Source organism: Dama dama, chromosome 33 (genome assembly GCF_033118175.1).
Source record: "Dama dama isolate Ldn47 chromosome 33, ASM3311817v1, whole genome shotgun sequence".
Classification (NCBI taxonomy): Eukaryota; Metazoa; Chordata; class Mammalia; order Artiodactyla; family Cervidae; genus Dama; species Dama dama.
This window is the reverse complement of record NC_083713.1, coordinates 34204058-34219920: the sequence shown is the minus strand read 5'-3', so window position 1 is coordinate 34219920 and position 15863 is coordinate 34204058. Positions and strand designations below refer to the sequence as shown.

At 35.5% G+C, this 15863-nt stretch overlaps 1 protein-coding gene across 5 annotated transcripts in view; it reads right to left on the bottom strand.

Annotated features, from left to right (window-relative positions):
- Window positions 1–15863, bottom strand: part of COBLL1 (cordon-bleu WH2 repeat protein like 1) — a 164923-nt gene that overhangs the window by 67124 nt on the left and 81936 nt on the right. For all 5 annotated transcript variants that reach the window (XM_061135175.1, XM_061135176.1, XM_061135178.1 and 2 more), the window contains one exon: window positions 2062–2250. In XM_061135175.1, coding sequence (XP_060991158.1) covers window positions 2062–2250 — 189 coding nt within the window. The remainder of the gene's footprint in view (window positions 1–2061; window positions 2251–15863) is intronic.

Genomic DNA, 15863 nt, shown 5'->3' with positions numbered 1-15863 from the left:
TGATAGTATTTCATTTAATCCCCAAAACAATTCAGTTATAAAACATTTTTATAGATAAGAAAACTGAAGCAATTCAACAATAGTTGGCAGCCCAGAAACAAAAAGCTGACTGGTGGAAAATTACTCCGGTTTAGGAACCTGGGAGGTAAACAGGATAGAAGGTCAAATGGGTGCAGAAAATCTAGGGTCCTTGTAAGTACAAATATAGTAGAAATGACCAATGAAGAATTCAAGTCAAATATGAAAAAAACATGCAGCAATTGGAAGAGACATCAATTAGACTTAAGGAGGATGAAGAACAACTCCAATTTATAAAGTGGATAAGCTAGATTCAAAAAAACTGTGTAAGTGGAAACCCTAAAATCTCACTTTTGAAACAGTTTCAAAGTAATAAGATACCACTGTCCACTTGGACAGGGGAAGTAGACTATGGACACAGTTTTCCAGAGTTAAGGAAACAGAAGGAAGTTAGCTTGGTGTAGCAGGTGGGAAAATCTGAAGCAATTACAATGGGTTACAGGATAGAGAGGAAACCTGTGATTCTAATACTGAAGTCATTGAGGTTAAAAAAAAAAAAAAATCTAAAGAACCCAGAGGGCTTAATAGTAGAGAAGATGGCAATATAAACAGGTGACTGGTACATTCAAGAAGAAATTTTGAGTACTGATGAAACCAGTTATCTGTCAGCATTAGTGAAAAACTAGGAAAAATAACTGACTTAAAAAAATTACCCTGAATTCAGGGAACACAAGAGGAATTGCCTTTACATTACCCAAGCCACATCCACTAAAATCATTATTTTCAAACCAGGGTAATGGTGTGATTTCAAGGGTTAAAGATGATACAATGACCATTGTTTCTAACTCACAAGATGCCTTCTTCACACAGAAGAGGTGGAAGCCTACCAAGGTCAGTCACAGGGTTCCCAACCTCTAAAACACGATTCAATGTGTCATCTCCAAAACTACTTTCAATACAAAACAAATGGCAAAGTACAACTTACTTGAATTCAATAAGCAATACTATGTATTGTTGGCTAATGCTGAACTTTTCTATTTTCATGTACTTTCAATAATTCATAAAGTTGTACATAATCTTAAGGATAAATCTGAAAAGTAATGTATCCTGAATGAATTTCTTCTAGATAAAACCACATTACAAAAATGCAATACCCAATCGATTATTTACTTATTCTTTCATTCTACAAACAAATATATATACATACACATGCAACTAAAGGTCAAAATAGCTTCAGTTTCTAAAACAGTACCCCTGATAACAAACAGGTAGTTAAAGGTGGAAGGTGGAACAAGACCAAGTATACAACTCATGTAACTTTCCTTTCAAAATGAACTTTTGAACAACTTTTGAACAATAAACAACTTTCAAAATGAAATGGAAAATTACACTTGGCTGCATTCCATTTTTCCAGTTTTCATTCAGGTATTAAAAATATCAGTCTCCTAAATCACATATTCCCTTCTTGCTGGGTTAAAGTTTAATTTTCTGCTTCTATTAAATTTATCTACATTTTAATAAATTCATTAAATCATTCAATGATGTAAAAAATCCTGCTGGTTTTAAAGACAGATTTATCTGTTTGGATAAATAAGAGAGTACCTTTTAAGAGTAGCTAACAAAGCTTCTGCAAGTCAAATTTGGAGAAGGAGCTTAAAAAAGAAAGAATAATTTGGAAGCGAAGGGCAGGAGTTTTCTTATGGCTCTCTGGCTTGCTTTGTAAGTTTGACTTAGAAAATCAATAAAACTGATGACTATTCTTCTGGAAAAGACTATTTTTTATAAAACTTAGTAAATGATGAACAAAATGTAAAATAGTTCCAAATTTCAAGAGTCACTTCACCAGGGTTGTGGAATCCATGCATTTGATATTTACAGCATTGTCAGGAAAATTTTAATACCTCTTATAATCTACTTCTTTTTTTAATAGGTAACTAAACTGAGTGATGAATAACATATCTGTCAAAGAAAAAAGAAGTCCAAACAGAGGGTTTCAATTACAGAAGAAAGAGAAGTCCTGGTGTTTCACTCACTCCACCGTACCTGCCATTAACAGTAGTAGATTTGATAATATCTCCAGGTAGAACCACCAAGAGTTCAATGTCTTTATCTGTCATGTTCTCTTTCTGATCCATGATAAAAGCAGAAGATTCTACAGAATCATCAACTGAAGAGGCATCAAGGCATTTGGTCTCAGCTGGAGGAAGTGGAGCCTTGGCTTTTGGTTTTCTCCTAAAACAAAAACAAAACAGAAAGAATAAAGTATATATGTTTTAAAAATAACTTGCTAATAGGACCTCATTTAATAAAAACACAAAATGTGTGTATGCTTTTTCACATCCAGGAGAAATGCACTAAAATATTACAACTGTTAGCTTACTAGGGATGTTAGAATTAAAATTTCTTTTTGCCTTTTTAAAAATCAGCATATTTGTTTGTTTTCAACAATATGCTTGCATTACTTGGCAATACCAACAAACAGGATAACAAAGAGATTTGATATCGGCCTTCATTAAATTCAATTAATGTGTGTTCACTACAGCAGGCAAAAGTATTGCATTTTGTTTGATGGAATGAATTATCAAATTCTTACTGCCCTAATATCTCATTTCCATACCTCCTACTAGCCCTTACTTTCATGTCTTTCATTCTGCTTTTTTCTAATGTAGTATACTCTGCATCTTTATCCAGATTAAACTCTACCTATGCTACTAAATCTAGCTGCAACCACCCTCCTCCCACCGCCTACATCAACGTGAGGTGGCACATATCTTACATGGCACATACAACAAATTACACAAATGTAATTTTTTTTTTCCATTCTTCCCCCCTGGAAAATTTCATCTCTCTGCCTACAATTATTACTCCCTGTAAGAAAGAAGTATGCTATATTTCCCACTAGGCTTACTAATGAATAGTGAACTGCAATTGGTTATTTGTTAAATTATATGGAATTTTCCAGGCTAGAATACTGGAGTGGGTTGCCATTTCCTTTTCCAGGGGATCTTCCTGACCCAGGGATGGAACTTGGGTCTCTAGCATTGCAGGTGAAGTCTTTACCAACTGAGCCACAAGGGAAGCCCCCAAAATAAAAAATGTTACAAGTAATTATTCTAATAAATATATTTCAGTGTCACTTACCAGGACAACCCCTTAACTGATTTATAACAGAAATAGTAGTAGACTTTCTGCACAAGACCAATTCAATGATTTGAGGGGTTGAAAAAAATGAGACATGGAAATAAACATCATAAGTACATACACATATTTTCTAAGTACTGCAAATTAGAGCTTTTGAAAATGTTACTTTTTACCTTTTTTATTGAAATATAGTCGACAGATAAGATAATGGACATATAACACTACACTGTATCAGGTGTACTACATAGTGATTTGACGTTTGCATATGTTATGAAATGATCCTAAATCTAGTAACCATCTGTCCCCATACAAAGTTATTATAATATTACTGATCATATTTTTTGTGCTATTAATATATCTTATATCCCTGTGGCTTATTTAAAATGGGAGATTTGTATCTCTTAATTATGGGCTTCCCTGGTGGCTCAGTGGTAAAGAACCCACCTGCCAAGCAGGAGATGCGGATCAATCCCTGAATCAGGGAATACTCCCTGGAGAAGGAAATGGCAACCCACTCCAGTATTCCTGGGTGGGGAATCCCACGAACAGTGAAGCCTGGAGGGCTACAGTCCATGGGGTCTCAAAAGAGTCAGACCTGACTTAGAGACTAAACAAAAACAAATCTCCTAATTTCCTTCACCGATTCTTTCCCATCCCCAGACTGATTCTGAAAGAAAAAATACTTCTGCTTTCTATCCAGAAAAATATAAATTTTAATTTCTCCCTCTTTCCATTCCTAGGCAAAAACAAAAACCATAAAGATAAAAGGGCTTCTCTGTAAGTAAATATGTAACATCCAGTCATTCAGTATTTTCAAAACTTAATGTCTCACAAACCTAAGCACCTTTATGCACTCAGCATCATGAAAAAACAGAAACAAGGTTCCTACATTAATTTTCTAAAATAATAGAACTTTAATTTTTAGGAGTATAATTGCAAAGTTATATTACACTTTAGAAAATATTCCTTTTACAATAGTGACAAAAATGAATTTTTAGGAGTATTTCAGTAAATATAACAAGTTTATAAAATTTCTATGAAGAACAACTTTATCCAATTTCCAAATGTTTTTTAATCTATTAAAATTGACTGCTCATCTATTCAACAAACATTTACCCTGTAACTGATAATCATGTAGCAGATTCAGCTAAACACTGGGGATGTAAAGACTGTGACAGCCAGAACCAGTTCTCCTACCCCGAAAAGGACTGATAGATACATGCAAAATTAGAATAAAGTTTGATGACTCTTCTAGTACAGGTATGCGGATGATACAGCTGAAGCTCATGGGAATAGAAGCCTGTGTAGCAATCCAGAAATGTTTGACAGATGGGAAACATGAGTTGAGTTTGGAGAATGAATAGAAACTCACAGGAAAAGACAAGAAATAATTGATATTTTAGCAGGGAAAAGCAAATCAAACCATGAAAAAAAGTGGTACTTCTCAAACTTGAAGAGTTTGGTAAAATTCCACAGAGAAGTCAAAGGAGAGGAGAAATCAGTAAATCAATGAAAAAGTTTTTATAAATAAGAGAATTCAACAAGGTGGCTTGGCACAATGTGAACATGCCAACATGTTACATAGCCCATGTAAACATAAGCAAAACCTAGTCAAAGTATAATGAACGAGAAAACTTCTTTTACAGTAGCAACAAAAATAAAGTTTAAAAATTATTATAGTAAATACAACAAGAATTTTGTAAAATCTATATGAAGAAAATCTTAAATGCCAAATATTCAGCTTGGCTCTTTCCCTTCGACTCCAGATTTATAAATCCAATGCCTACTTGACATCTGGACTCAGACGACTGACTGGAATCTCCAACTTAATTTACCTTCCAATTCCTCATTGCAGCTCCTCCAAGCCAAACAATTTCCTCTCTAGGACTTCCATCTCAGTAAATCATAATTCTTTCAGTTGCTTGGGCTCCAGATCTCCTCTTTCATACACATACAATCCAATAATTCATTGACAAATTCTGCCAGCTCTATATTATAAATAGACCCAGAATCCATCAACAACCTTGACTACTAAATAACTCCGGTCAAGTTGCTCTTGGTCTTCCTGTTCCCAACCCTGTCACTTTACACTCTATCCTCAACATAGCAGCTGGAGTGATCCTCTTAAAATGTTAAGTCTGGTCACAGAACTTCCTTTCCCACCCTTCGATGGCTTCTGACCTCACCTAAAACAAGATCTAGAGTTTTATCATCTGTCCATCCTTACCCTAGCCTCTCCAAGCACCTCTCCCACATTCTTCCCAGGCTCACTGCACTCCAGTCCTGTGACTCTTGCCTTTTCCTTGAACACATTCAGGACGGTTCATACTCAGGCCTCTTTAAGGTCTGTCCTGACCTTAAGATAACACCTCTATTTCTCTACTTTACTTTTGTCTGAGGGCTTATCAGCAACTAACATACTTACTTATCACGTCTCCTTCCATTAGTAATTAACCCCATGAGTACAGGTTCTTGTTTCCACTGTCTAGGGTCACACATAGCAATATTGCTAATATGTGAAATCTCTAGAGCAATGTCTGCTACATAGCAGGCACTCATATTGCTAAATGAATGAATTCTGTGAATACTTCCCATAAGATGAGGTACCTAAGCATATAATTGAGAAGGAAAAAAGTCATACCACTAAGGTACATCAGAATTAGCTGTGCTGGATTTTAGAAACTGATGTTTTATTTTTAAGATGATGAATATTGAAAAGTATGCAGTAGCAAGGGATATTAGCAAGGGATAACTGAGAACTTTAGGGCTTTAGAGGAGTTTCATGAGAAAGGTCAGATGACAAGTCCAACTCCCTACAGGCACAGAGGTAGAGCATCAAGAACAACCTTGCGCACAATGAACCTGGCTTTCAAGAGAGGTGGTACCATAGAAGGTCTAATAGGCACCGCCTTCTACCACAGTCACCTCCCTATCTCCTGCTTTCATCTTTGAAGGTACCTTCCCATCTCCAAGTGTTCCTCCTTCTGGTCTCTGTTTGAAGGCCCTCCCTGTTTCCCCTGCATTGACAAATATTATCTATCCTTTGAGCTCCAGATTGAATCACAATTCCTCGTGACATTTTCCCTGTCTATTGCATACTGCAATGAATTCTAACAGTTTTAATGTTCTGTATAGAAAAGCAGAACAAAGCATTTGTTGAAATATCTTTTACATGGAACATCTATTAAGAACATCTCAGTGTTCCCTATGACTATAATAAAGCATTCATATAATATATAATAAAATTATATAATATATAAATAAAATATTCAATATAGTCATATTAAATATAAATATGTAATAAATGTTATTATATAAATATATAACAATATTTATTATATAATAATAAAAACAATATATATTATATAATGTATAATAAAGCATATTGAGAATCAAACCAAGATCCTTCCACAATGAATCAGAAATCCAACAGGGAAGATGCAATATGTAGGTAATTAAACAACAAATACAAAGAAAAAAAAAAACATTTAACAGGTAACCTTGAAAATTCAGAGCAATGAGAGCAAGCTAAAATCCTCTGTGAGGGTGAGAAGGCAGGTATCAAGGTATACTTCAAAGAAAAAAGAAAAATGACTCAGTTTGTGAAAGAAAAGTAGTATATAGGAGGTAGAGGCTGTAGGTTCATCTATGCGTTAGTTCCCAACTGCAATCCAGCTGCATTAAACTCAGGAATGTGTCTATCTAAAGTTTGCTCACTATATCCTGTAGTCTAGTGAAAGGAATACCACACAGAGGCCTGGATTGGGCCTGAATCCTAAGTAGCTTTAAGACTTTGTTAACTTACTTGACCTTTTACTCACCAGCAAAAATTTTTTAAATGCCTTTCACTTACTCACATACTTCCTAATGTTTTAAATGCTTTAGTTGAGATGCTTTGTAGTGATAACAAAATTAGGTTAAATGTCACCCAAAGCCAACGTATAGTAAAAATAAAGTTTTTAGCATAATCTAAGCATAGGAAATTCTGGTAAAGAGAGTAACATGTCAACATGCAATAGCAACCATCATTTATGGCTTATGAATGCTAGTTTTTATTAATATATTAAAATTACAGTACCATAACTGCCATTGAAATCCCTACACCTCTTTTAAATAAGAATGATGGTTGAGCCAGTTTTCCCCTCTACGGATTTCCACTTAAGCTCCTCTTCACCAGTGGCCTAGATTGACTGTTTTGCTCCTCAGAGGCCACTACTTTCAACGGTAATAGCAGCAAATTTTATACAAGGATGGTAGCTGCTGCTGCTGCTAAGTCGCTTCAGTCATGTCCAACTCTGTGGGACCCCATAGACGGCAGCCCACCAGGCTCCTCTGTCCACGGGATTCTCCAGGCAAGAACACTGGAGTGGGTTGCCATTTCCTTCTCCACTACTAAAAAGATATTTAAGATAGACATATTTTCTATGTCAAGGCAAAAATCCATTAATCGAGCCCTAAAAATAACAAGCCACAGTAAAATTATTGCTTAAGCATTGTTTTACTCATTGAAATGATAGAGACCAGCTCTTCAAAATAATTTCTTAGTGTGTCTCCCTGGGTTTAATAAGACAAGGGAAGATTATTTTAAACAAAAATCTGTTCCAGTGGTGAATATAACACTGTGCTATGTGCTTGAGGGAATGCAATTAAGTGCCTTTTCTTGATGAGCCTTATAGCTAATCAAAGTGAATATATCAAAGTGGCTTTAAAAGATAAGCAGTGATGAAAGGCAACATGGGGAGACCCAATGCATTTTATGACTCTTAACAGACATTTCTCTGGTCAAGGTCACCAATCACTCTTGTGTGTTCAAATCTATTTGTCTCAGTCACATTTGAGTAAGCTCCTAAATTCCAATAAGGACACATTTCACAGCTGCCCAACCCACCTCTGCTTGGAATTCTCTTCCATTTATCTCTTTGTGTAACAACACAATCTACTGTTTTCTTCTTTACTGCCACTCCTCAACCTCAATGCCCTTAGAAGTTTCCTTGTCTAATTTCTAAGTATTGGGCGACCCCAGGGTTTCTTGTCTTCCCCCTTTGTCTTCTCTTTCTACAGCCCTCACCCCCAAGTAATTTCATAAACTCCATGGCTTTACGCACCATTTACAAGTTGATATCCCTCAAATTCACATCTCCAACTCTGATATGTTTACTGAGTTCTGACTTACATGCCCCCAAATTTCATGGTCTTCTCCACTGGAAAGTCCCAAAGGTATCTCAGAATCAAAACTCTTGATTCTCCTCTCTTCCCCCAATTCTCATCCAACCCTTCCCCAGGATGTCCCATCCATGTAAAAGGCTCCACACTAACCACCTTGTTAACTCAAGCAAAAATTCTGGGCATATTTTGATTCTTCTCTATTCTGTTCTATTTTCAATCCATTATCAAGTCTTGCGGGGCTTTTAACTCTAAAACATAACCTGAATCTGTATACTTTTCACCAGCTTCTCTGCTACACCCTGGCAATTAAGCTATCATCTCTTGCTTGGACTACTCCAATAGCCTCCTCACTGATCTCTCCCCTTTTTCTCTTGTTCATTTAAAATCTCCTCTTGTCCCTTAAAATCTATTATTCTCTGTAGTCAAGAGGGATCTGTTAAATATGTAAATCAGATTACATCACATCTCTGACCCTTCACTGGTCTCCCAAAGCATTGAGAAAAACCAAATCCTGTCCTGATTTACTAGCCCTAGATAAAAGCCAGCCTGCTGGTTCTCAAAGTGTGATTTTAGAATGGCAGCTGGGATCTTGTGAGAAATGCAAACTCTCAGGCCCTACTCTAAACCTAAATAATCAGAAACACTGAGGGTAGAGCCCTGCAATGCACCTTTGACAACTCTCCCAGAACTCCTGATGTAAGTGAACGTCTAAGAAATCACTGAGCCACCCCATGTCAACGTCTGAGCTCCCCTCTGATTGTGTGTATGAGAGTTGCTCAGTCATTTCCAACTCTTTGGGGTCCCATGGACAGGAGTCCGCCAGGCTTCTCTGTCCATGTAATTCTCCAGGCAAGAATACTGGATTGGGTTGCCATTCCCTTCTCTAGAGGAGCTTCCCAACCCAGGGATGGAACCTGGGCCTCCTGCATTGCAGGCAGATTCTTTGCAGCCTGAGACACAGTGGAAAGCCCTGGGAAGCCACTCCTACACTTGGCTACAGCTCACAGTGTAGCTCAGCCTGGCCTTCTTTCCTTTCCTTCATATCTGAGGATTTGTAGAGCTACTCCCTCTGCCCCAGATGCTTTTAACCACAGAACTTCAAACTACCTGTGCCTTCAACTCTTTCAGATATCAGATCAAATATTAGTATTTCCTTGTCATATAGGTATTCTCTGACCACTCAGAAAGGGTACCAATTCCTATACCCATTCATCTCAGCCCAATCTTCACCCAGTGGCACCCAAATTTGACAACAGAATAAACTCACCTGAGGAGTTTTATAAAATGCCAATGCCTGGGTCCCATGCCCAGAAATTCCAATTTAACTGGCTACCAGGATTTTTTTAATCTCCCCAAGGGATTTGAAAGGGCAGCCAAGTTTGATAACTACAGGTCTAGCATAATGCCTGACAGATAGTAGGTATTCATTTAAAGTTAATGATTTACATCCCTAAGGACTTTGCAGAGTCTGAAACACCCCCTGAAGGTTGCTATTTAGGTCAATTAAGTTTGTGTAAATCAAGAAGGTCTTAGTCTCAGTGAAGGTAACAAATTTTAAAAGTAAGCCTGAAGTTTAGCAATAAATTTTCCAAATTTAAATCTTCGTTATATTTTTGCTTCCTTTTCTCTGAGAAGGAAATTCCTTATGAAAGGAAAGAAAACATAAATTTTCCTTGATATTTTTCACTAAGTTACAATTTATACACAGAAAAACACAAAATATAAATGGATACATTTTCATATATATGTGAATGTGGAATATGGAACCATCACACAAAGATTAAAGTAGGCAAATGTATCTATAAATTAAAAATTAAATATTAAATTTCTCATATCTGTCCCATAAATGTTGCAACTTCAGCTTGTCTCAGGGTTTTCTAAATATCTTATGTGGGATGTTTGTTTTATGCACAGTTAAGAAAGTCAAATATCAACAAGAAGAGAAATAAGGAAAGCCTTTAATAGCAAAGAACATATCAATGGAGGAGATACAAAATTCATCAAAACAAATGAGCAAAGTTGAAAAAACAGACTTGAAAGCAATGTAAACAGTGAGTCAAAAGACAGTCATCGCATTAATTGGTCACCCACTGTGTCCTTCAGTGCTATAGAAAGAATCTGGGTAGATTAAAGAAATACCGCATGAGGTCCTTTGACACTAGTAGTTTGAAAATGAAATGAGTCCAAGCAAACAATTTCAAAGATATCCTAAATGGGCCCTACAAAACTAACTTAACTGAAGCTTATCTAGTTCTAGGAACTGTGCAAATGTTTTACATAGATAATCCCTTAACAAATGCTATTCCTTTTTGAAAAAAAATTGGTATCTTATTAAATTCTTAAACAGTATAGAGATTAGTAGGTAATTTTTTTTTTAAATAAATTGTAACTCCAAAACCATGACCCATTGCTCACTGGCTACCCCATTCACTTTGTACATTAGGCTTTTGCTCAGTAATAAATGTCAGTAGCAACTGGGTTTAGCATCATTTACTGAAAGCTTCCTTTGAATTTCATATTGTTGCCTTGCAGGCAATGTACATGGAAAAGTTGATGCAGTTTATGAAAATTAGTCTGAAAAGGTGAATAAAAATGTGATTGACAATACAACTTAAAAATTCAAAACCAATGGGTAGAGAAGACTACACAAAACTTCTTGGGCTTCTTAATAATTAAGTATAAAAAGCCTTATATATTAATATTTCCACTTTTTCAAAAGAGGTTACTTATTAAATTTAAGGCAGAAAAATCATCCACAATTGGATTGTTTTATGGACTAGCTTCTCTGAAATAACAAAATATTAAAATTAAAAAAAAAAATTTTACCCCTAAAAGGAAGTTAAAATGTTCTTAGTTTGCAATCTAGATGTTCTTCAGTTAGGTCAATGGATAAATAAACTATGGTACATACAGACAATGAAATATTACCCTATCATTTTCACTTTTTCCACTAAAAAAGAAATGAACTACTAAGTCATGAAAAAAACATGGAGGAGCCTTAAATGTATATTACTAAACACAAGGAACCAGTCTGAGAGGGCTGTATATTGTATACTTCCAACTCTATTACATTCTAGAAAAGGCAAAAATATGGAAAAATGAAAAACACCAGTGGTTGCCAGGTCTTTTGGTGAGAGATGAATAGGTGGAATGCAAAAGATTTTTAGAGTAGTGAAAATACCCTACGTGATACTGTAAAGATGAATACATGTCATTATGTTTTTCTCAAAACCTGTAGAATTGAACTTTCCTGGTGGTACAGTGGATAAGAATCTATCTACCAATGAAGAGGACATAGGTTCAATCCCTGGCCCAGGAAGATTCCACATGCCATGGGGCAGTTAAGCCCATGTACCACAACCACTTAAGCCCAAAACCCTAGAGCCTGTGAGCCATAACAAGAGAAGCCACCGCGTAGAGAAGCCTGTGCACTGCAAGAAGAGTAGCCCCTCTTCACTGCAACTAGAGAAAGCCCACGTGCAGCAGCAAAGACCCAGTGCTGCCCAAAGTAATTTCTTTACAAAAATCTGTAGAATGCACATCAAAAGTGATTACTAATGTAAACAATAGACTTAGGTGATTATAATGTATCCATGTAGGTTCGTCAGTTGTGACAAGGGTACCATTCTGGTGGAGAATGTCTGTGTAGGGGCAAGGTTATATGGAAAATCTGTATCTTCTGCTTAGCTTCGCTGTAAACCTAAAACTACCCTAAAAGTATTAAGTGTAAAAAAAAAAAAAAAAGAGTTCTTAGTTGAAATGTTTTCTTAATTTTCCAAATGAAGCTAGGTAAGGAACTGAAAAACATTAAATGTGGATTAAATGTGGATATTATAATTATTAAAATATATGCACACATGCATATTAAACAGTAGGAATGTATATGTCAGCCAAGCAAGCACACTGGTAGACTAACCAACCCTAAAATGACAGCATAAGATGCTTTCGAATCATAACCTCAATAATCAACTCTCAAATATGTACTTTTTGGTAAATACTAAACAGCACTTAGTCATTAGTCTCTGTTAAAGTTTTAAATCTATGTTTAGGAATGGTGTCTGTTGTCATAAGCCATGTTCAAAGGCATAACATTCACTGCATATTGATAAAGAAAAATCCTAGGAATGAATTTTCCAAGTTAAGTTTCCTAGCTATAAGCTTTGTCAAATACTGGCTAGAAAAACTACTTAGAAACACTGTCTCAGTTTACAAAAAGTAACCTAAAATTGATCTAAATGTAAAATATAAGATTATAAAATGTTCAGGTCAAAACATAGGAGAAAATCCTTGGGACCAAGGCTTAGGCCAAAGGATCTCAGACATGACAACAAAGATGCAATCCAGAAGATTTTTTAAAATATCAGTAAACTGAACTTCATTAAAAACTAAAGCCTTTTGCTCTGTGAAAGACCAAGTTAACAGGATGAAAAGACAAGCCACAGACCAGGAGAAATTATTTTAAGACACATAGCCAACAAAAAGTCATATTCAGAATATATAGATAGTTTTCAAAATGCAATAGTTAAAAAACAAAGAATCCAATCATTAAATAGGAAAAGATTTGAACACTTCGCCAGAGAGGAGGAAGAATGTCAAAGAGGCACATGAAAAGATGTCTGACACTATTGTTCATTTAGGGAAATGCAAATTAAAGCTATGATGAGATACCACTGCCCACCTAAATCAAAACTACTGATAATATCAACTCCAGACAAGAATGCAGAGAAACTAGATCTTTCATAGATATCTTGAACAAAGTGAATGCAAAGTGGTATGGCCACTTTGGAAAAGAGTTTGGCAGCATAATATGAAACTAAACATATGCATACCATTGACCCAGCAATCTCCTCCTGGGTATTGACATGAGAGAAATGAAAACTTTTGTTTGCATAAAACCTGTACATGAATGTTTATTGCAGCTCTCTTCATAACAAACCCAAAGAGGTAACAATCCAAATGTCCTCCAACATGAAAATGAATAAACTGTGATGCACCCACACAATGGAATACTACTTAGCAATAAAAAACAAGCCTTGATACACATCATCTCGGACGATTTCAAGGGCTTTATGCTGAGGGGGGAAAACCAGTCTCAAAAGGTTAAGTACTGTATGTTCTATTTATATGAGTCTCAAAGTAACAAACTTATGGTCATAGAAGACAGATCACTGGCTGCCAGGGCTGGAGGCAGGGTGTAACCATTAAGAGTAATATAAGGGAGTTTCTTTGTGGTGATGCAACAGTTCTGTATTCTGCTTGTTGAATGCCACACAAATTTACACATGTATGAAAATTTCATAGAATTATAAATCAAGACAAATTTTTTAAAGTAAAGAATGCATTATCGTACCAAAGTCACTTCCCTGATTTTGATAACATACTATGGTTATGTAAGATACTATTATCAGGGGAAGCTTGGGGGAAGGCAAAGGGAAACCTCAGCATTATTTTTGCAATTTCCTCCAAATCAAACTATTTAAAAATAAAACTATACACAATTTCATTTACAATAAAATTATATCTAAGGTAGAGAGTCTCAAAATTCAGTGAGCATTAGAATTATCTAATGGAACTTGCTTTTAATACAGATCTGCTTAAGAGGGCCCACATTATACTTTTTAAAATAGAATCTGAATATGGGGTCCTAATACTATATACTAGTGGTCCAGCACATTACAGTTTGAGACCCACTGGACTAAAATAAAGGAAAAGGTATTAGAAAGAAAAATGATGATTTCCATCAATACATATTGTTCTATTTAATAGCTAATTACTAAAGAAGTCTTACCTACACAGAACCTCATTCACAGACTATCTTACTGAGCCAAGAGGCTCTCATTTATAGACTAAATGAAAGACATACAAATAAAACCAATACTTGATCTATTTTTTTAAATGCAAATATCAATATTCATAACACAAATCTGTTGTATCAATACAGAAGGGAAAATGCTGGCATTAAGAAAAATGTTATTAAAATAAAGCCATGTAGGAGAAACATTCTCAATAAGAAACACAGGTCACATTTTTAAATGTCTATTAAAGATCCTTACCTGTGCTCCTATGTAAAACCACTATAGTTGGCAAATTACACACACATACATAAGCATGAATGCATTTGATCTAAAAGCTTCTTTTTTTTTTTGAAAAATAAAGCATTAAAAAGATCAACCCAGACATTACTTCATATACAACAAATTAAGAATTAAAACCCAAGAAGTCTACCAAGACTTCCATCAATTACCCCCTCACTAAGCAGCCCAATTTTCAAACTCAGACCAATGTTTTTTGCATTTCTATCAGGGAGTCTTTGTGCCAATGACCTACTGGTTCCTTTCACTTTCCTCAGGGAGAATGACTGGCAGTTTCACACTGTCTATCATCCATCTTATTACCAGGAGAAATGTAGCAATATAACAGAATAAATCAAGTCTTAGAACACCTAAAGCTGCTAATTTCTGAAAGACTGCTAATCTCTATCTCAGACAGTTGCTATAAACTCTAAAATGCTAGCTCCCTTGCTTGCTCTCAGCTCTGTGGAAAACTAATTCAAAAGAATTCAAAAGGATGAAACATTAGTCATTTTCTGATTATGCTTAAATAGTTCAGCTGTTTAATAGTTATCAACATAATAATTATAAAAATCTAGAATGTGGTTAGCCTACAACCCAGTTTCTCTAACAAACTGACAATGTGGGGGAAAAGATGGGGGGCTAAGAACTGATATGGAATGAGACTTAAGTGACATAAACACCAAAGTAATGTGTGAAACTGAATCCAATTTGGACAAAGCGAACATTAGAGAAATTTAAACAAAACCTGGGTGTTAGATGATATGCAAAAGGAATTGTTAATTTTGTCAGGTACAATAATATCACAGAAGGTATGTTTAAAGTCTTTTTTGCTTCTTCTACTCAAACCGTCCTAGTAAGTGCTTCAAGTAAGCAAGGATCATAATTTTTCTTTCTAATATCTTCGCCTTAACTTTAACACATCTCAAGCCCTAAGCAATCACTAAGCAACTTTCTGTCTCAATACACTTGCCTTTTTGGACATTTCATACAAATGAGATCATACAATATGTGTCTTTTGTGTTTGGCTTCTTGAGGTTCATCCATGTTGTAGTATGTTATCTGTACTTTTTTACCTTTATTACCCGATAGGACTCCTTTATATGAATATATAATGTTTTATTTATTTATCTACCAACTGATGGATACTGAATTGTTTCTACTTTTTGACATTTACTATTGTAAATAATGCTACTATGAACATTTACAGGCAAGTCTATACACATCCATTCCTGGTACAGTATGTCACTCACATGAAGAATTTACAACAAAACTAATACAGCCTCTTCCTAGTATTCCGAGCACGCAGTGTAACTACATGCATGCTCAGTCCATACTCGGTGTAATAATTCCTCCCATTTCCCACAGGCCAAGGAAATAGTTTAAAGCCAAGATTCCTCAATGTTATTTGAAGTCACTGGCACTTAAAATCAACACAGTTACAAAAGACCAATAAATATTCAAGAA